The sequence below is a fragment of the Lagopus leucura genome, unplaced genomic scaffold, assembly GCF_019238085.1.
Source record: "Lagopus leucura isolate 7727_CA_CO unplaced genomic scaffold, USGS_WTPT01 Super-Scaffold_100157, whole genome shotgun sequence".
Classification (NCBI taxonomy): domain Eukaryota; kingdom Metazoa; phylum Chordata; class Aves; order Galliformes; family Phasianidae; genus Lagopus; species Lagopus leucura.
The window spans coordinates 29,383,939-29,403,706 of record NW_024962334.1 but is presented as its reverse complement, the minus strand read 5'-3'; the positions used below and the strand labels follow the sequence as shown (position 1 = coordinate 29,403,706).

At 38.3% G+C, this 19,768-nt stretch overlaps 1 protein-coding gene across 4 annotated transcripts in view; it reads left to right on the top strand.

Moving 5' to 3' along the window:
• CDK14 (cyclin dependent kinase 14) overlaps positions 1 to 19,768 on the top strand; it is a 311,217-nt gene that overhangs the window by 61,502 nt on the left and 229,947 nt on the right. For all 4 annotated transcript variants that reach the window (XR_006181895.1, XM_042888949.1, XM_042888948.1 and 1 more), the window contains exon 3: positions 10,600 to 10,845. Coding sequence is in view for 3 of the 4 variants with exons in the window: in XM_042888949.1 (XP_042744883.1) it covers positions 10,600 to 10,845 (246 nt within the window). In the remaining variant the exon portion in view is untranslated. The remainder of the gene's footprint in view (positions 1 to 10,599; positions 10,846 to 19,768) is intronic.

The window sequence follows — 19,768 nt, the reverse complement described above, 5'->3', positions numbered from 1 at the left end:
AGAGACAGAGGACTTCTTACTGGTGTTCTTGGATGCTAGACATGAGTTTTTGAACCAATTTACTGCTTGGATTTTGTTGTTTGTTGCAAGTCATTTGAGATGAACTCCCAGCTTTGGTGGCACAAATTGCCACTGACTGCAGCAGACTCGATTGTTTTGTTAGGGCTTTCTCTCTGGAATTGATTTGAGCACACTCATAAGTCTACTGCAGCACACGTTTTCCCTTGAACTCATCAAAGAAACAGCAGTGATTTTTACTTTTCTGTTGAGATACCTAGTTTTTTGAAAATTGAGCATTATCTCTTTGCTGTTCAGAGAATTCTCACATTACCATTGTCCTTATAATGAACTCTTCTCACTGTCATTTTGAAACCTCTCCATTTAAGCTTTATACATCTTTGCAAAGAAGATATCCTTGAGTGTTCTCGATATGCTGAATAAATTTGGCTGTTACAATTTTCATTAGAGCCCCAGACAAAATCCTGAATTATGAGATGTAGGACACTTGCAGGAATTGTGCCATTTTTTTTCCAGCATAGCACATTATGTACAGAGAAGCAAGTTTCACTATGCTTTCTTGCACTATTTGCTTTGCAAGGTATTGTGCTACTGCAAGTCTGATAAATTTACAGTAGTTGCTGGAAAATTCCTTTAAGACTTTTCATTCTAGTTTGGAAGAATTCTGTATCCAGATCTTTTATCTGGAAAGCAACAACAACAGCAAAAAAATAGATGTATTGGATCCAAACACAGGTGAGAACTCTCTTAATTTAATAGTGAGTGAATCTGGACTTGTCATCCTCATCTGAACTATCAGATTTTCATAAAAAGAAATATCAGCAGAAAGATCATGGATGGCTGTTTCTAAGATTTCTGGGAGATGGGATTGGAATATGGGTTATTTCATATCTTTGAAGAGTATTCAGGTGACAGAATAATGACAAAGATTTAGCTTTTTTTTTTCTTGCTATATCTTTATACTGATATGATAGAGGATACCTTGTCAAATTCAGTGGCTTGGAAGATAATATGTAAGGGACCAGATCTGGCATTACTGTGAGAGATTGTCTTTCCTTGTGACATTGCTTTGCCTGGGAAGCTACATTTCTTAAGCTGTAAGGTTGTTGACCTCAGGGGTGAAGCACCTAAGAGTAGGAGATTTCTTTCTTTGTTCTAGAATGAAACTTTGAAATGCACTAGCAACTTGAAATGAAGAACTGTCATCTAGCTCTTGGTAAAGTTAGTAAGAAGGAGCTTTGCAAGAGCAGGAAAGAAAGGGAAGAAGAAAAAAAAAATGGTTATTTGTATATATATAGGCACATATTTTTATAAAGGAATGGGCTTGAATGGAGCAAAAAGGAATCCAACTAATTTACTGCTCTAGTCTCGGATTATTTTTTGCTAGGTACTTCATAAGGGTCTTTTGGTAGTATGTGAGATTCCTAATGATTTGCAGTGGACTACAGAGCATGTGCTTTGGTGTAATGAAGGCAAATGGCTGTAAAATCTTTCCATCTCCAAAGGCATTTATTTTAGAAAGATAATTGTATAACTTATCCCTTTCCTCTTTTCTTTTTATAAGAAAAGAGCCCTTCAGTCTTGCATTCTTAAAACAATCTTTGACTGGTTTTCAGTCTGAATCAAATGTTCTGGCTCATTTAAATTATGAGATAAAAACTTGATTTATCATATTTCATTGCTTTCATCTGACTTCAGACTCACCATATAAACAAATGTAGTTGCATTTTAATACTGTTGTTGACTTTTAAGTATTATATCCTCAGTTGCACGACCAGATCTGACCAACAGTGGTATTTTTGTTGTAGTCTCTGCTTGTAGGAGAACAAATAGTGCTTTTATTTTCAAATGAAATTACTTGATAATACCTGAAAAATAATCAAGTGGCTTGCAAGCATAGGCAAAGGAGCCTAAGGGAGCTAAGTAAAACTTGTTTTGAAGTCATAGAGTTGTTTACCATTTATTTTCTTAGAAACCCTATTGACACAGCCTCAGAATTTAGCAAGAATAGGCATTTTGCTGTCAAGTCTCTCAAGATTTCTCACACTTCAGACTGGTAGTGGGAAGACTTTCTGCATTTATGGATATGCCCTTGATTACTTTGTGACTGGGGGGAGTGTTGGAGGATAAAATAAAAATATATACCTGCGAACTCAGACAATAGAATGTTAATTTAAAAAACCAACCAACCAACCAAAAAAAACTATTAATAATGCACTTATGAGAAGAAAACTGCATAAACTCGCAGTGGTGCATGGAGCCATCTGTAGGAGCAGGAGGTTGGTATGGGAAAAGGATTGAAAATATATATTTTTTTAATCTTTATTTTTAAATGCTGTTCATATGGTAACAGAGGGGGGTAGACAACAGATACAACTGAGTAACTAAGCAAAATAATATAAAGACCACCTGCCACGATTTCATGGGAGCCTATATGTGTTCAGGCTGTTTTTCCCCAGTATTGCTGGTGCTGCTGGTGAATGCCACTTGCTGGCGGCCATCTGCCATGCTGCTACCTCTGCCCTCCTGTTTGGCCCCTGGAGGACCAGCCTTTCTGATTCTGGGTGCAGCAAATCCTGAACTGGGGCAATGGGAGCAGCAGCCCAGTGCTAACTCCAGGAAGAGCCTCAGAAATGTGATATTTAATTTGCATAAAACTCGAGCATCAGGCAGGTAAAAGAAAGAATGTATTTACTGGAGCTGTTGTAGGGCATAAGTACAAAAATAGAGAGACGCTCCCCATTATATCTGCTCCATTGAGTTTCTGTCTCTTTTAATGTATGTCACAGGCTGTCAGGACTTCTGGGTGACCTTCAGTTGAGACCCTGTCCTTAGGTGACTCCTGACTGCTGTTGTTGTGGAGCAGGATTTGCTGCAAGGACATATGTAGGCTTTTCAACACCCAAGGTCTAGTCTGGGCTCTCTTCAAAATCAGACATTTTTTTTTTTCCTCTGTGAACATTAAATTTAATGGACTGAAAACTCGCTTTTCTGAAGCTAAGCTGTGCTGTGAACAGAACAAAAACATTAATTGTAGAAATGCTCAGCTCCACCTTGCCTTGTTCAAGGGGCATATAATCACGTGCAGTGATTTCTCACCCCTAGGATTATGCTCAATTCACTAATCGTGCTAATTTTTAGGTACTAATTTAGCAGAATAAGTACATGCTGCAGTGCAAGTTTGGCTGGGAAGTTGTGTAAGCACTGCCCACTGTAACTTCCAGTATGATACTTTTTTTTCCTTGATTCAGGTGTTTAAACTTTTTCTCAGATTGGTGTGATTATGGGACTCTTAGTTCAGGTCTGATCAGTTGGCCTTTATATGAGAGTGACTTGTTTCACACTTGGCAATTCAGCACAGACATTTAATCTGCTCATTGAGTTCTGTGTTTCAGACAAACAGAGAATTAATGTCAGAGCTTTCAGTTCAAAAATTCTTCCATCTGGCACTCCAGTGACCTTTTTGTATTTGCGTTCTTCCATATGACAAAGACAGTTGGTTTAACATGAGCTTTGAGTTCAAAAATAAAAAGGCCATTTTTGGAATAAATCTCTGAGATGGGCTGTCTCACAGATTTATGAGCAAGTTTGTGCTAGGTGCAGCATGGATCCTGTGATATCACTGGATGCCACTTTGAGTCTCAGGGCTCTCCCTTCAGCTGTAGCTGCTAGTTCATAGCTGACATAGTTAGCGATTGCTGTATCCACATGAAGTTAAATACATAATACCTGAGGATATGCGTGACAGTTCTGGGACATAGTAGAGCCTGTTAGCCCCGAGGTCACCAGACAGAAATGGCAGACCATCAGAACAGGCCATGTCTTACTACCATTTTTTTCCTCACATCCCTTCTTCCTTTCTTCCCTCATCCCCTCCCTCCTTCCATTGCTCTCTTTCTTCTGCTTCATTTTTTCCCTTTATTTTTCTGTCTTGAGTTTTCTCACTGTTCTTTGTAGCTATGCCATCAAATGTTCAAGCCAGAGGCTTGGTGCATATAATTACAGGGAAAGGTGAGCGCTGAAGGACGTCTCTTAAGTTTGGGCCTGACTGTGCTGGTTGTGCCAGTATGAAATCACAGATGATGTCTTGTAGCATTACATGCTCTACTTCTCCTTTCAGAAATTTTTGTTCCCTTAACACTCATTCTTTGTTGATCTTCCTGAATAGCATGACCCCAGTTTTCCTTCCTATTAAATTCATTTCTTGGTCTGTTTGTTCTGGTGTTTCTACCTGAGGTTGTTGCAGGGGCAGCTGCAAGCCTTCTTGGAGTGGGTATAGAGCATAGCCACCTGTGTGTGACAGGCCTGTTGTGACAATTATAGCTCCCTCCAAAGAGAATGAGCCTCCAACATTGTCAGTTCCTTTTTAATTTTGAACAAAACCACTTACAGTGCTCCAGAACATTCCCAAATGATGTTTTGTAAGTAGCAAATGTCAAATTCCAGTGCTGCAAGAATCTGCAAATGACTCGTGTATTTCTCAATTGCCACGGTACCAAGTCACGATGTAAAAGAACATGCTTATAGAAGATAATGAAAATATATGCAGGTAGGATTTTTCAGTAAAATTAATGTTGGCTGTATGCCCTCAGTTCAGTTGTTGTTTGTAGCCACTTCACTATGATTTTTTTTCCTTCTTATATCCATCAACTAAATTCAAGTGCTAAATCTTGTTCTCAGCAGTAATGAGATTGTTGTGCTACCTTCCAGAGGGCTTTGGCTTTACAAATTATAATCTATATCTTCATAACATTTCACTTACAAAAGCCCAAGTGCTTTGCAAAATTAATTAGTGCTCCTGGTTCTCCTGGTTTCTCCTTGTGACAGGGGCAGGATTGTTATTACAAACAGAAAAATGAAACTGCAGAGAAGTTAAGTGACTTCCTTGCTTCCAGTTATTCAGTTTTGTTTTGTGTTTTTTTCCTTTGTATTTCTCCATCATGGGTGCTAGATCATTGTTTTCCCTGTATGGGGTCTTATCGTACTACTTCTGTTGAAAACAGTCCAAATAGGGGAATTCAGATGTTCTGCTTACTATTTTTAGTAAGAATTTTGGATCTTTCCTCTTGTATTTACCCAACTGACCACTTTTTTTTCCCAGGATGTACTCAGTAGCAATGCCTAATACGAAAGAATGGCATCAAAACTTGAATGTTGACTTATTTATTTTTTTAACATTTTGCATAAGTACTACCCAGTGGATGACCAAAGCAAAAATTTGCAGAGTACTAGATAGGAAAAAAAACCCAACAAATGAGCACAATGCATCCTCCTAGAAGACACAATGAGCTTTAGAGCAGTCTTTACAGCATACAGACACATTTATTTATTTTTCCATCAGTGTGTTGGGATGTTGGTTCTGTCATGCCAAAGCTTAAGAAAGGATTGTTCTTCGTTACTGAGAATGCCTTTATTTACCTGAATAAAGTCCAGTGATATGCGACAGCCTTTCTTTTTCTAAGTACCCCAGCAGGGAATTAATTCAGGGGACGTTCATGACTGTTTGAAAATTCATGACCCGTAAGGACTGTAAATTACTTACATGTTTTAACTGATTACTCTCACTCTTTAAATGCTATGTAATTTGAAACTGTAAATGAATTAATCTGGCAGTCTTTAATTCTAAGAATAAAGTTTGCTTGGGAGCTCTGAATTTTGCCGTCAATGAGATGTGTTTATTTAGAAATGATTCCATGAGCAATTATGCTTGCTTTTATTCAATGGAGCATATTATGGAGTTCTCTGATGCAGCAACTTGAAAGTTCAGGCTCTTCAGCTTTAATTTTTATTGGGGAAAAAAAAAAAAGAGTTGTTTGCAGCTATTATGCCTTGAGGTATGATAAACACTGTGATGCTGGAGTGGGGCACAGGGGAAACAGTAGTCCAGTGATTCTTCCTGATGTAGTGATGATTAAGCATGTTTATCCTAGAGTGGCCCTGCGATCTTCTCAAACCAACTTGAGACTGAATGGGATGACAGGAAAAAAAGGCTGGCCAGGCTGTTTTGTTGTCTGCTATATGCTATTTTCTGATAAGAAAGTGTAATCTGGCATGCTTTTTTTGTGGTTCTCAAGGAATTAGGAGTTGCAATGTGTATGATGTTTTAATGTTCTGGGTGTGTTCTTACTTTAAATAAATAAAAACACAAGAGAAGCACTAAAATAACCTCTTGTACCAGAGTGTACTAAATTTTATTTTGTGTTACATTGCCAGAAGCTATAATAGCTTGAGTTAATATTAGAATTGCCATGACTGCTATGATTAGATAGATAAATCATCCTTTATTTTTATTTTTCAAAAGTAGAGAAGAGCTCTTCAGGCAGCTGCCAGGTGAGACTTTGTGCTGTAGGTTTTAAGAGGCAAATGACTTTTGTCTCATCATCTCGCATTTTGTCTTAGCTTTTTAGTTGAGACAGACTAAATAATTAGGGATATGTTTAACAAGGGGATATCCTTCAGCTATCAGGGCATGCAGAATTAATGAGACATCCCTTGTGGTTTTGGAGACTATTTGGAATATTGATGTTGAGGCTGGCAGTGGGGAGTGAGACAACGTATAGAAATACAACTGTGTATTTAATGTTAGAGATTGCATATAACAGGCAGAATGTTCACAGGGAAGTGCTTCTGTCAGATTACACCTAGGATGACAGGAATCTTTTTTCCAAGGCCAGGCTCAAGGATGCTCACTGTTAGAAACAAGTATACATTGCTATTTTCAGATTTCCCATAAAGATGCTGAGTCCCTGGACAATTTCTAAGTGCTTTTCCCAAACAGCATCTTCAAAATGAAAAAACAAAAACACGAAACAAAATAGTTTCTGTAGGACTACTCCATTCTCTATGGAGGAGAGCAAAGGAAGATTCAGAGATTTGAAGTACTTATGTCTTACATGTAGAGTTTGCTTGTGTGAATACCTTCCATACCTCATACCACCTTTGCTTTGCTTTACTTTTTTTCCTAGCAGGCAAGTGTGTTTTATACATTGGTACTAAGTCTGCCCTTGTTCCTGCCTCTCTGTAGCTGCTCATGTTTACATCTGCTTTTCAACGTGCTTTTGGAAAGTGCCCTCATTGTGCCTTCTGCCAGGCAGGAACGCTGGCGATGGGAAGCAGGCACAGCTCCCTTCTGCTTACAAAGTTCTCAAAAGTGAATCAACCGGTGACTTTCTTGGGCCTTTACTACTGGATGCATTAAGTTGGTTGGTTTTCTGTGTCCTGTTTCCTATAAAGAAGAGAGAAAGCATAAACTGAGAACAGAGAAATGTTCCCCAACCTTATGAGATCTGCTGGCAGAACTACCTGTTCCGAAAGAGAGAGCTATGACTTGCACTGCTCATGTTCTAAAAGCCAAGTCATTTCTGGAATATGTTTTGACATGTGAAAGTTAGGCTTTGACTGTAACTGGTGGTGGGGAAAAGTACTGAATCGTGGTAGAAGCTCCTGAAGGGGAAGGAAATGCTCAGTGTTAAAATACCGTATTATTTATTTGTATGATGATTTAAGAAATAATAATTAAAAGTGCATAATGGCTCATGCTAGGAGGAGCTTGTGTTAAATGAATATGGCACTTAATATAATTTATCTTGTTTATGACCAGACAAGTTATCATCTATATGGTGTGTATTTGGTCTAAATATTTGTGATAGTTCAAGTACCATTAATCACATCTTTATGTAACGCTGCTTTTAGACCATGGTAGCATTTACAGCATCCCAGTAAGTGTCTGTGCTGCAGTATCAGGTACAGCATTACATAGATTTATAGAGCAAGGTAAAGAAGAGGTAATGAATCATTTAGATTGACTTCCTGTATGTCATGAGCTGTTACACTTTGTTTAACTTTGTTTTTTGTTCCAGTAACTGTAGTTAAGCAGATATTCAACAGAATCATCTAGTTTTGAGACTGCAGTGGATGACTTTGTCATCTTTATTGGAATGTGTAAGGGTTGTTCTGCATGCAGCTTGAATAAAAGAACAGTGCCCATTTCAAGGAGCCTATGACTTTATGTACACATTTGAAACATGAGATGGGCTATAAAGACTCTCGTCTTACAGGCAGCAAAATGGACTTAGAGATAAATTGATTGATCCTGAGGAACACAGAGAAGCTTCTAAAGGAGGCAAATACTGAGCTTTAGCTGAAGCACAGTCCGTCTCTTACACAATGAGCAAGGTGAAAATGAGTAGGTAGGTCAGACCTCCTGTCAGCAAGGAGCTATCAGGTGATATACAGTGAGTCACTGTTCTAAGAGTTTTTCTGACATTAAACATTTGTATTTACAAATATACAAAAAATATATATAAAATATGTATGTATTTTGTATATATGCATTTGAGTGGCTGAAATTTATAGGAATCACTTTTGTAACACAGTGCAAGGAAAAATGATACCTAAAAGGTTGAATTAGTGTAGCAGAAGAGTTCAGACCTGTGCTGTTCCAAAGAGTGCTATGGACATCCCAATGAAATCTAAGATGACTTATGTGCACAAGAAGGCTTCCAAAACATATTAAGCATCACGTTTGCTCAATACACTATTCCTTATTTGCATGATAATTCCCTCTGATAAGTCACATGATAAGTAAAGTAAGTTCACAGTTGGCTGGAGCAGAGGAAGTCAGGTTTGTGACAGCAGGGTTTTCATGGTGGCTGCGAGCATCTCTGCTTGCTCACCTCTCTGCAGTCTTGTCTCCTGCCCTGGTGACTCTGGCATCCCTGTGCCTGTGGATTGCCTGAGTTCTGTGTAGAAGGCTGGCTGGTGTGTGGCTTGCTCCATCCCATTGCAGGTCTGAGGCTGGCTCTTAATGGGTGATTGCAGGGACTTTTGTCCCACTCCTGACTCAATGGAATGACCTTAAGGTGCAAGCATTCCCCTTCAGTATCTAATTATAAACTATTGTTGTTTCCTATGCAGAGATGATCAATAGTAACAGGTGTGCTTATTATTATTATTATTATTGTTTGTTTGTTTGTTTATTTTAATGCAATGCCTACTTAAACCACATTAGAGTGAGAAGTGGAGACTGCAGTGGATAAAGTATTGAGATACAGCACTCTTGTAGCTATGGATTCCAAACATTTTAACTGTTCGCAGGTGCCCTTTGGTGATTTGAAGACAATCAGCTTTTAACTTTCTCTCCCCATCCCTTGTCCCCGTTGTCTAGTTCATAGGCTTTCAGAGGCTAAGAAAAACAATAATCTCGAAACGCCTTTTTTGGAAGCAAGCATGGCAGGGAGGCAAATCTAGAGAGGACAGTGGGAAGTATGTGTGTGTGCCTGTACATGGTCATTGTTTTAGGGGACAAAAGAAAACAATTAGTTTTACAAGAAGACTAATTAAAAATGCTTTGTGCAGCAGCTCTTTATCTTTTTTCTCTGAAGTAATAGACCAAAATTACATAATTGCTTTAATTTTGACTTGGGAGAGTATTATCGTTTGGAATGAGGAGAGGCTGTTCATTTTCTCAGTTAAAAGTTGGTTAAGTTTTAGTCTTGGAGAATCCACGTTAATAAGAAGAAATGTGTACCCTGCTGAAGGTGGCTTGTAATGCCCGTAGTGTCTTGAACTGGGGCTCAGCTGTGGATGGCAGCCTGGCTAGGTGACACTGCACAAGAAGCAAACTTTAATTGTTAAAGTACAAAAGAAATTTGTGATCTGCTTTTACAGTGAATCACCTAAATCACGAAACCTCAAACACAAGGAATAGCCACCTAGTATTTCTGTGATCAACTGTAATGAGCTGAGTTTCAAGGCACCAAATTCCTCAAGGGAAATTGCAAAGAACAATCTAATGGGATAGATGAGTGGACAGTGGAATGCAAAAAAAAAAAAAAAAAAAACAAAACTGCATAAGATACATAAAACTACACAACTGGAGTGTCTTAAGCTGGCTGTTCTGCTCAGTGAGTTCTCTTGCTCGAGCTGTAACCTGCCTGGGTGGCTCAGGAAGCAAGCTGTCATCTGTGGGGCTGGGAAGCATCGTGCTTCCCGGTAAGGAAGAATGGGAGTTCTGTGCTTTAGTGCACCGCTAAGCTGCAGTTGCACATCCCAGTGCCTAGAACTGATTTATTGATTTCATTTTCTAAGGCGTATGGTGATAATAATAATAACACTGTATAAGCATTATTTAAAAATACAGTAATATACTGGGATTGGATCTCAGGCAGGCCAGTACCAAGGTACACACCCAAACTGCCATCATTTATTCAAGCTTAGGCACATCCAATTTTAAACAAATGGAAATCAATACTGCTCGCAGATATCAGCAGCTGGATTGAAGAAAAAACTGTAATGGTATTGCTGCTAAGAAGAGCCTGTATGAGAAAGCACACAGATGTATAAGTGTTATGTATGTTTCTCTTCTGTTTTATCTTTTTCAGGAACTTTTAGAACACCATACAAATGTGTATTTATTGTTATTACTGTCAGTTTATATTCCCTATGTAAAATGGGTATGTGATTTCAATATTTCAATAGAAAGTGAATGCCTATGAATGCTGGGCCTTTTTCGATGCTGATACATGGATCGATACAGACTCAGCCTGTTGAAATCAATGAATGCTGCTTTTTTCCTTTCAGATATGTGTCACAAAGATGTCTACACGGAACTGCCAGGGAATGGATTCAGTGATCAAACCTCTGGATACAATTCCTGAGGATAAGAAAGTCAGAGTCCAGAGGACGCAGAGTAGCTTCGATCCCTTTGAGAAACCAACTAATCAAGTGAAGAGGGTTCATTCAGAGAACAACGCTTGCATTAACTTCAAAAGTTCATCTGCAGGGAAGGAATCGCCCAAAGTCCGACGGCATTCCAGCCCTAGCTCTGTAAGTTTGCAATACTGGTGTCTGGGGGTGTTAATAATACTGAATAAATGTTTTCTTCTTTAAGAAGAAACTTAGAAACAAAGCAGAAGCTAATGTTGCTATTAAAATGCTTGCAATGCAAATTTCTAATGTTTCATTTAAAATATATGTACCAAAATGTAAATATATATATATTGAAAGATAACATGTTGTGAGATTCTTCTCACCTTGATCACTGTGTGTAGTTTTGATGACACAATGAGAAAGACATAAAGCTATTAGCATCCAAAGAAGGGCCTGCTATGGAGATAGAGAAGGGTCTAGAGAGCAAGGTGTATAGGGAGCGGCTGGTTTGCTCTGCCCAGAGCAGAGGAGGCTGAGGACTCGTGGCAGCTGGGTCAGGGAAAGGGTCTTCAGCAGAGGCTGACTGGGCACATAACAGGCTCTTTGGTGTCACAGCACCAAGTGCCAGAGCTCAAGGAGAGTTTTGTCAGTGCTCTCAGTCACAGGGTTTAATTTTGGGTGGTGCTGTATGGAGCCATGAATTAGACTCAGTGATCCCTGTGGGTTCCTTCCAACTCTGGATATTCTGTGATTCTATATCTGTGATACGTGTATCTACGTATGTTAAGGAATTTTTGAGCATTTTTCTCCTGATCCTGGTTTGGCATTACAGCTGCCTTGATGTTTACATTGCAAATTTTGTAGATTACTTACTGGTGTGGACAAATTTTTTCCCACAATGTGTAGGAAACCACATGTATTGCATTTTGACTTTTAGATTTTAGTTTCAGAGTAATTTGAGAAACCAGTCAGATTTGACAGATTTTGTTTACATTTTAAAATTCTCTTTTTAAAATTAAATAGTAAAACTAGCATTTATTTACCTGTCAGAAACTGTGTGTGTGAGAGAAAACAACTGAGAAGGGGTTGGCCATACATCATCACTGTTGTTTTTCTCTCAAGTACTTTGAAAGAAACCAGATAAATAAAATGTCACATCTTCCATGAATAATACCCAGACATATTTTCCCCCAAAGACCTTCAAAATTATTGAAAAACTATCTCTGTTATGCTTTTGCAAGAAAAAGAATTCATAATAACGTGACCTTTGAGATGAAGACTGCAGATCTCAGCAGAATGTGTGTAATGCTGCAAATATTAGTTGGCACGAAGTAATTTTAAAGGTTGATTTGTCTTCTTTCTTTCTTTCTTTCTTTCTTTAATTTTGCTCTGTCTTCTGGATATCTCCTGTCCTCTGTACAGAAGTTTGACTGAATTCTGTCAGACTTGTAAGGAGAAGTGACAGAGATTCATTTTCAGCAGATGAGCTTCTCTTAACCTGTGGGAATTTAATGGATAAGATGTCATGCCTCTAGGGGACTGACCTTTGGAGAAAAGGTTACCTTTTAAAATGTAACCATCTGTAGCGAAAAGAAACGTGATTTTTCAGTATTATATGGTGTTATACAGCTGCTGCATGTCCCACATCAGCTCATAACAAGGAGTTCTTACCATAAAACTGCTATAGTCGGTAAGGAAGGATGGAGCTTTTATTTTTCTTGGATTGTTTTGGGGATAATTGTTTTGCATAAGGACTACAAGCCGTGCATATTCAGCATCCTGTCTGTTGGTCAGACTGCAGCTGTTCATTTCTTGCTAATGTCTATTGAAATAAAACTTTTTGGAAGGTGAGGAACTTCTACACTTACAGTTTGCATGTTGCTTACTTGTGAATGATGCGTGACTATTGGTTGGCAGCTCGCCTATCAATGTCCATGATTTTTTCTGAAAGGTCCTCGCATTTTGTTGTGGTCTTAACTTATTCCACATCTCTGCTGTTCTGTCTTGTTCTTCATAGAATTTGTTACTAATTTCTGTTAATGTTTTGCACACTTGGTTTCTATTCAAATAAAAATCCTTTCATTTACTTTGCTTCCAGAGTTTGGAACTTATTTTGGAAATGTGTTATTAGCATCTTGTTCTTCTTTTCCAAAGGGCTGGTGCTCTCCTGTGCCCACACGCTGTCCTGTGATCCCCATAGTTTCTCATGTACATAACATTAATGTTTTCTCTACTGCTGTGTTGTTCTGTAAACCCCCACCATACACACTGCTTGCTGATCTTCTTGTGGGCTGAGTCACAAACATTTATTGGGGATGTCTCATGTTTTAAAGTGGATGCATAGGAATTTCCTGAAGAACAATTCTGATTTCTTAACTTCCTGTAATTCTCTGTGGTTTTTATAGCTCTTTTCAGGGAACTCCCTCCTTCTGCTCACATGCTCTGTTAGTCATTTTTTAACTCTTCCTCAAACAAGGTGCTCAGAAGTGCACTTGGCAGGGAATAGTTTGTGGAATAATGTGGGTATTTCAGTCAGTGAAGAAAGAATAGAAGCTCACAGCAAAAGGCAGTGTTACCACTCTATTGATGGTAGTTCACGCTCGGTCCTTGACCGGCAGACCTGAAATTCTAACATCCAAGGCAAGGATGTGATCAAGCCATTCCCTTCCCCAGAGCTGGCTGCATTGCCTCAAGCACAAGATGTTCTGTTGCACATTTCATTGAACAGATGCCTGTATAGTTAGTTGCAGGGATTTGTCATTCTCTTGTTTTGAACTACAGTTGAATTGACCAAGGCTTTATTTTTTTTTTTCCTTCCCTAGTCCTGATGCTGTGTAGTAGATTCCCTTGATACTTCCTTTTCAAATTATTACATTTTCTTTCGTGTTAGAGAGCTGCTCCATATTCTCCCTTATAATTCAGTAAGTTGCTTCTCAGGAAATTCTTCTGCTGTGTGAATGATGCCATTCTGAACTGACATCCGATTTCTGTAAATGATCTTGAGCATGCTATGCCTCTTGAGTTGCACTGGCTACAGCTGTGTATTTGTGATGCAATTTTGACTGTTTCATATAAACTATTTTTTAAGGTACTCTGATATAAGTATACTACTTCCAGTTTTCATTTGCTGTACTTGATTCCTAGAGGCTCTGTATTAGAAAAAGGCTTCCTTTTAGTTTCTTTGCTTTCATCGTTTGAGTCCTCTGTAGCCATCAGGTGGAGAATCGATGTCTTACAAAAGGTTGAAGCTTGCAAGCTCTCTGTGAATCTATGCCTCTTTCTAGTCAGATGGAATTTCCTAATTGGTCTCAAAACTAACATTTCTCAATATAAACCTTTTTTTCTAATGCAACTCTCTGGCATTTATCAGCCTTGACGTTTGGTGAAAATCAACAAATAATACATGGATGTATTATTTAATACATAGATGGAATGTGATCTCTTGTACATTTTCTGTACCTTCTAAATGCTAGGATGAGAAAGATGAAGCAGAAGTTTGTGAAAGCTGAAACTCAGTGTTCCTGCCCACGGATTGTCACTTGGAAAATAAACCATTTGCTCTTTAACACAAAGGAATTTTCTACACTTAATGTCACACCTCCAACCCCATGGAAATTCTGTGTTGTTAATTAGCACGGTAGCAGTATAATTAGCACAGCAAGAAGCTAGCATGTTAAATGTAAAAATCAGTTTGTCTTATAAGAACAACAAAAAAAAGTCCTTCCACCTGACATTTACATTCTCTTTTATGCAAAACAGTGACATTGCATTGTATTCCCCTGCCCTTCTTTTAAATACAAGAAAAACCCACAACATTTATGAGTGTGATATCCCAAATATTTATACTGATTGAAATGAAATGTAATTATGGAATGAACACTATAACAGAACAAACATGCTTTTTTAATACATCAGAATAATGGTCGTTCTTCACCTTGCTGGTTATAAAGTAGATGTTAGCTTACCTGTGGGTCATCTGTCAGCTACTGAGGGTTGAAGGTGATGTGGATCAGAGCAGAGATCTGCCTAGCCACAAGAGTGTGTGTGTATATATATATATATATATGTGTGTGTGTGTGTGTGTATATGTGTGTGTGTGTGCATATGGAAAATGTGTATCTCTTCTAAAATCATTATGTTAACTCTGCCTACCACGAGAATAAACTTGTTTTTCTCTGCTTGCTATTAGGTGAAAGAGTAAAACCATGAAATAAGCTAGGCAAAAGAAAAACAGACACAATTTAAAACCAAACATATATGCCTCTGCCCAAAATAACTCTTGCTTTGGAAGTTGATTGAACTAATTCCCTGAAAGTTATATTTGAGATGTTTGCTCTTTGGGCACACACGGCCACGTTTATTGTTCTCCAAGGTAAAGTTTCATTGTATTCAGTATTCATATTTTATATACTACAATAGTGCTTTGCACAGTATGTACATAGAATAGTGCAGGTTTTATAAGCTAACCAGTCCTGTCAAGATTTAGCTCCATGCTGGTACTATGCATTGGTTTGTTCTTTGGATGACTTAGGATTCACGCCAGTGAATTCAAATGTCATGCTAAGTTATGTGCACTTTCAGTAGGAGAAAAACTAAATGCAGTGAAATACTATTTTTTAATACATGTAAATGCATAAAAGTGTATTTACATAAATGGAAAAAAAAGAAATCAGACAAAAATTAGTTGAATAAGCAGTGCCTTACTACATTTAGTCTGCGCTGTTTTTGAGAGAGCAGTCTCTCCTCAGTTTTTGTAACTTCCGTTAATTTTCAGACCAGTTGCAACTTTCCTCCAAAGAAATGCAAATAAAAAATATGAACTGATCCTACTAAATCATTGCAAATCAGCTGCATAAAAAGCCTAACTTGAAAACAGAAGCTAGATTTAGAATTTTGTCTAAAAAGAAAGGGTTGTTTTTTCTGCCTAAAGACTTCATGTGCTGTTCTCACCTGTGTTCCTGTTCAGGTAGGTGGAACTGTCTCCATTTTTAGGAAGCAAAACAAGGATAGCTGCATCCTCCTTGGATAATATTTTTCATTGAGGTAGGATACATTCAGAGTTCAGTGTAGAGTGTAGGTTTTTCTTCTCAGGCAAGAGGGAAGCTCTAAAAATCTTAACCTGGGGGATACACTTTAACTGATAAAGCAAATAAAATGTTGCAGTTGGTGCAGCTCCTGTGCTTTAATGGCCTGGGGAACAAGCAAACATCTTTATAAATGGCACCCAGCCCTCCTGGAGAGCTCTGTGGTAGCTCAGGTTGCTCATTTACAGCTGCATGTCATGTGGGTGGGAAGATGCAGGGCACAGATCAGGCAGTGGGAGGAGAGCTCCTAGGGGTGCTCAGTTTGTATTCTTTGATCGTAGCTCTAGATGGCTGTCCAGCTTTAAAGGTTTAAAACTGAAACAGTGGGATCGTAGTGATATGATAAGACTGTAAGAGATCCCCTTATTGTGAAATGTGCGTAAGGTTTTATAGAGTGATTTTACCACTGCGTCAAAGAAGAGAAAATATGAAATGTTTTAAAAGCAATCTTCAGTTTTTGCAATTTAATCTCAGGCCTTTTGGCCTACCTTTCACTTTCAGGTTATTCTAGCAATAAATTTATTTCTTTTGAGTCATACAACAGAAAAGATATTTAGTTTTGATTTAAAATAATTCACGGTGCTACTGTGAACATAAGTTTTCCCTTGAGGATGGCTTTATATTGAAGTTTAATATCCCCCAGATTTTTTTTTTTTTTTTTAATGAAAATCTATTTAAAACTTAAGCTCAGGAGTGTGACAGTTAAGTGTGACATTCACAAGCTGTTTTATAGTTATGAAAAATGCATGAGAACATAACCCACACAACTTGTGTAAGAACAGTCAGGTGATTTTCAATGTAATTTTCCATTAAAGCTTTCTATACTACCAAGATTTTGGAAATTTCTGAGAGAAACAATGTTCACGTGAGAATGTAGTGTGAGGACTCATCCTGCTTGGAATAACTCTGTTATCCCTCTTACAGTCTGTATCAGTGTAATGCTTATTTGAAACGACCTGGTCAGAAAAGACTCTTTCCTCTTGTTTCTTTTTCTCTCCGTTATTTTTAATATGCTCAAGTCAGTTTGAAATAGCTTCTTCTATTTCTGTGTTCAGTACTTTGGCATACTCTTTCTATGTCTGTTACTATGATCTTTATTTAATTAGCTAGAGAAATCAGCTAGAATCTTGGTTGTTGAAACCCATCCAACAAAATTGCCTTCTCCCAGCAATCCGTGGTGCTGTGAGCCTAACCCTGCACTGGGAAAGCTGTAGGCTAATAATAAGAAAAGTACATTACTGACAACTGTTTTCAAGGAAAGCAAAGCACAAAGGCAAACAGTGTGGTTTCTGAAGGGAAAAAAGTGCACCTCTCTGCGCTTCTGTCCTCTGGGGAATAACATGATCCGCTGCAATCTGTGCTGGCCTCCACGGAGACCTGGTTCTATTTGCAGTTCTTCAAAGGCTCAAGCCCCTTGACTTCCTTCTGTCATTGTATCTCGTCTATCTTTCCCATCTGAATTCTCTGGAAGATCCCTCATTTCAGTGACTTGCCTATCATTTGTTTATTTATTTATTTTAGCAAGTACAAAATTCTGACACTGAACTTTAGAAAAGATCAGTCTTTAGCTTTTATCAAAGGAATTATGATAAAAGAATTCATAGAAGAATTTTGGAAGCTTGAATTATCTACAGGTACCTGTACAGTTTATGCATGCAGTAAAGAACTGGTTTTCAGACAGACAACGTGTGCTGAGCTCACATAGGTAGGTGTTCAGTAGGTGCTCTGGAGTGCAGGGAAGGAAGGAGGAATAAGAAAAAAAATAAAAATTAAAAAAAAAAAATTTAATAGTAACAGAAGTAGTTGAGCTTCAAGAAGGAGCTCTGTACAAACATTTATCAAATTATGTGCATTCAGCTAAAATTAATACTCTTTTCCATTGAGAAATCTTGTCTGGGTCAAATCGGAGGATTGCAGTAGTTTCCTAAAATGCAGGGAGACTTCTTGTGAGGTGTGTCAGTGGCTGATGCAAGCACTGCAAACCCAGTGTGCTCTGGATATGTCTCGCTTACTGTGCGTGTTTCAGTCAACTGTGTCCTGAACAGAATATGGGGCTCCTGTGACTCGACAAGCACACATCTCTATGAATATCTATTCTGCTATATTTTACTGGAGGAAATGCTGAAAACCTAAAAAAGCAAACAGATGATTGTATTTAAAAGTGAATTTGTATGTTGGATTTGTAATATTACCATTAAAAAATCTGTACTGTTATCTTGCTGTAACAGGATGTATTTTTTAACAAAAAAGAAAATGGTTGAGAAAGTTAAACTAATATAGAAAAATCTGAATAATAAAATTCAAAGCTATGAATCTGGAAAAATACTCATAGGAAAGAATGTGCAATCATAAAGCAGTTGGAAATTGTTATAGTGTTTAGCAATTACACAGAATTTCAGATTCAATCAATTCCGTAGCACTTTATTTATATCTTTTTGAAATCAAATGTAGTTTTTGGAAAATTTCATATTTTTAATTATGTGAGTTTGACTTGGCTTTCTAATCCAGACATGTAGGTAAGAATTGTCTGAACTAAGCAAATGCAAGCAATGGTAATTGTACTTTGAATTAAAGTATGAGATTTCATTATAAAAAAAAAATGTTGGATAAATGGTAATTTTGTTAAATGGTAATTTAACAAAAGTGGTTGCATGTGCTATGTGAGATCTGTCTTGATGGTTCATTAATGAATGGCTTGCTAATTAGTTTGCAAACTCTTTCACTTCTTCAAAATTTCATCATGTTTTGATGCTGAATATGGAAATATAGTATAATTTAGAGTATCTAAGCAACTGCAGTTTTTTTAATTTATTTTTTTAAAATCCTCTGAAGTACTTTTCTACAGCAGATCCCTTCAAGAATTCCAGGTCTTTTCAAGTTACTAATGCAAGAAAAAATAATGAAGGTCTGGTAGTGCGTGAGTTTGGAGTTTGTGAACATCCCTCTCAGTACTCCTACCTGAAGCTGTTGAGGTGGTCTGGAGGAGGGCCACAAAGATGATCAGAGTACTGGAGCACCTCTCCTATGAAGTCAGGCTGAGAGAGATGGGCTTATTTGGACTGGCGAAGAGAAGGCTCCGGGGTCACCTCATTATGGCCTTCCGATACTTAAGGGAAGAGTGACAATGAATGCAAAGAAGGAATGGTTTTAAACTAAAAAGGGGAGATTTAGTTTAGATGTTAGTGGGAACATTTTCACTCAGAGGGTTGTGAAGCACTGACACTGCTGCCCAGAGAAGCACTGGATGCCCCATTTCTGGAGGCCTTGAAGGCTGGGTTGGATAGGTCGCTGAGCAGCCTCATCTGGTGATGATAGGGGATTGGAGCTATGTGATTTTTAAGGTCGCTTCCAACCCAATCCATTCTATGGTTCTGGAGCAGAGGGCTGAGCTTCACTGCTGGAGTGTGGTCACGGGAGGAGACAAGGAGATCCACAATGGTTTACCTAGTGTAGGATGAAAAGTTGCTAGCAGGTTGCACTTCAGCTTGATTCTAGTCTACTCTTAATTGGGCAGGCACGGGATGAGGAATCTGAGCTGCCTGGTGCGGGCACGTCAGTCAAAATCAGCTCCTCTTTTCATCAAAGAGGAGTGAGCTGGTCCTGCCAGTGTGAGCTCTGATTTGTTTATCTGTTCTTGGTGAAGATGCAGCAGTTCTGAGGGGAAGAATGAGGCAGGAGACATGACCATAGGGCAGTGCTGCTGGCAGCTGGAACGTGGAGAAAGGAGCCTGAGGTTGTAAGAGTAATTACTACTGTTGATTTACTGAGTGGTAATGCATTAAAGGCACCCTGTTTCCTATCAAGATCTTAAGGTGTTACAAGTTGTTATGGCCTTTTACATTATGGTTTCCAGAGGTATAAAATTAAAGTAAATCACAGTGTGAAAATAAGAGTGAATGTGAAACACATGTATAAAACATGTCCTTTTCTTTCCCTGCTATATGAGGAAACTAGCAATGAACTATTTACTGTTAACTCGAGCAGCATTGGCACTCCAAACGAAGCTACTCATTGTG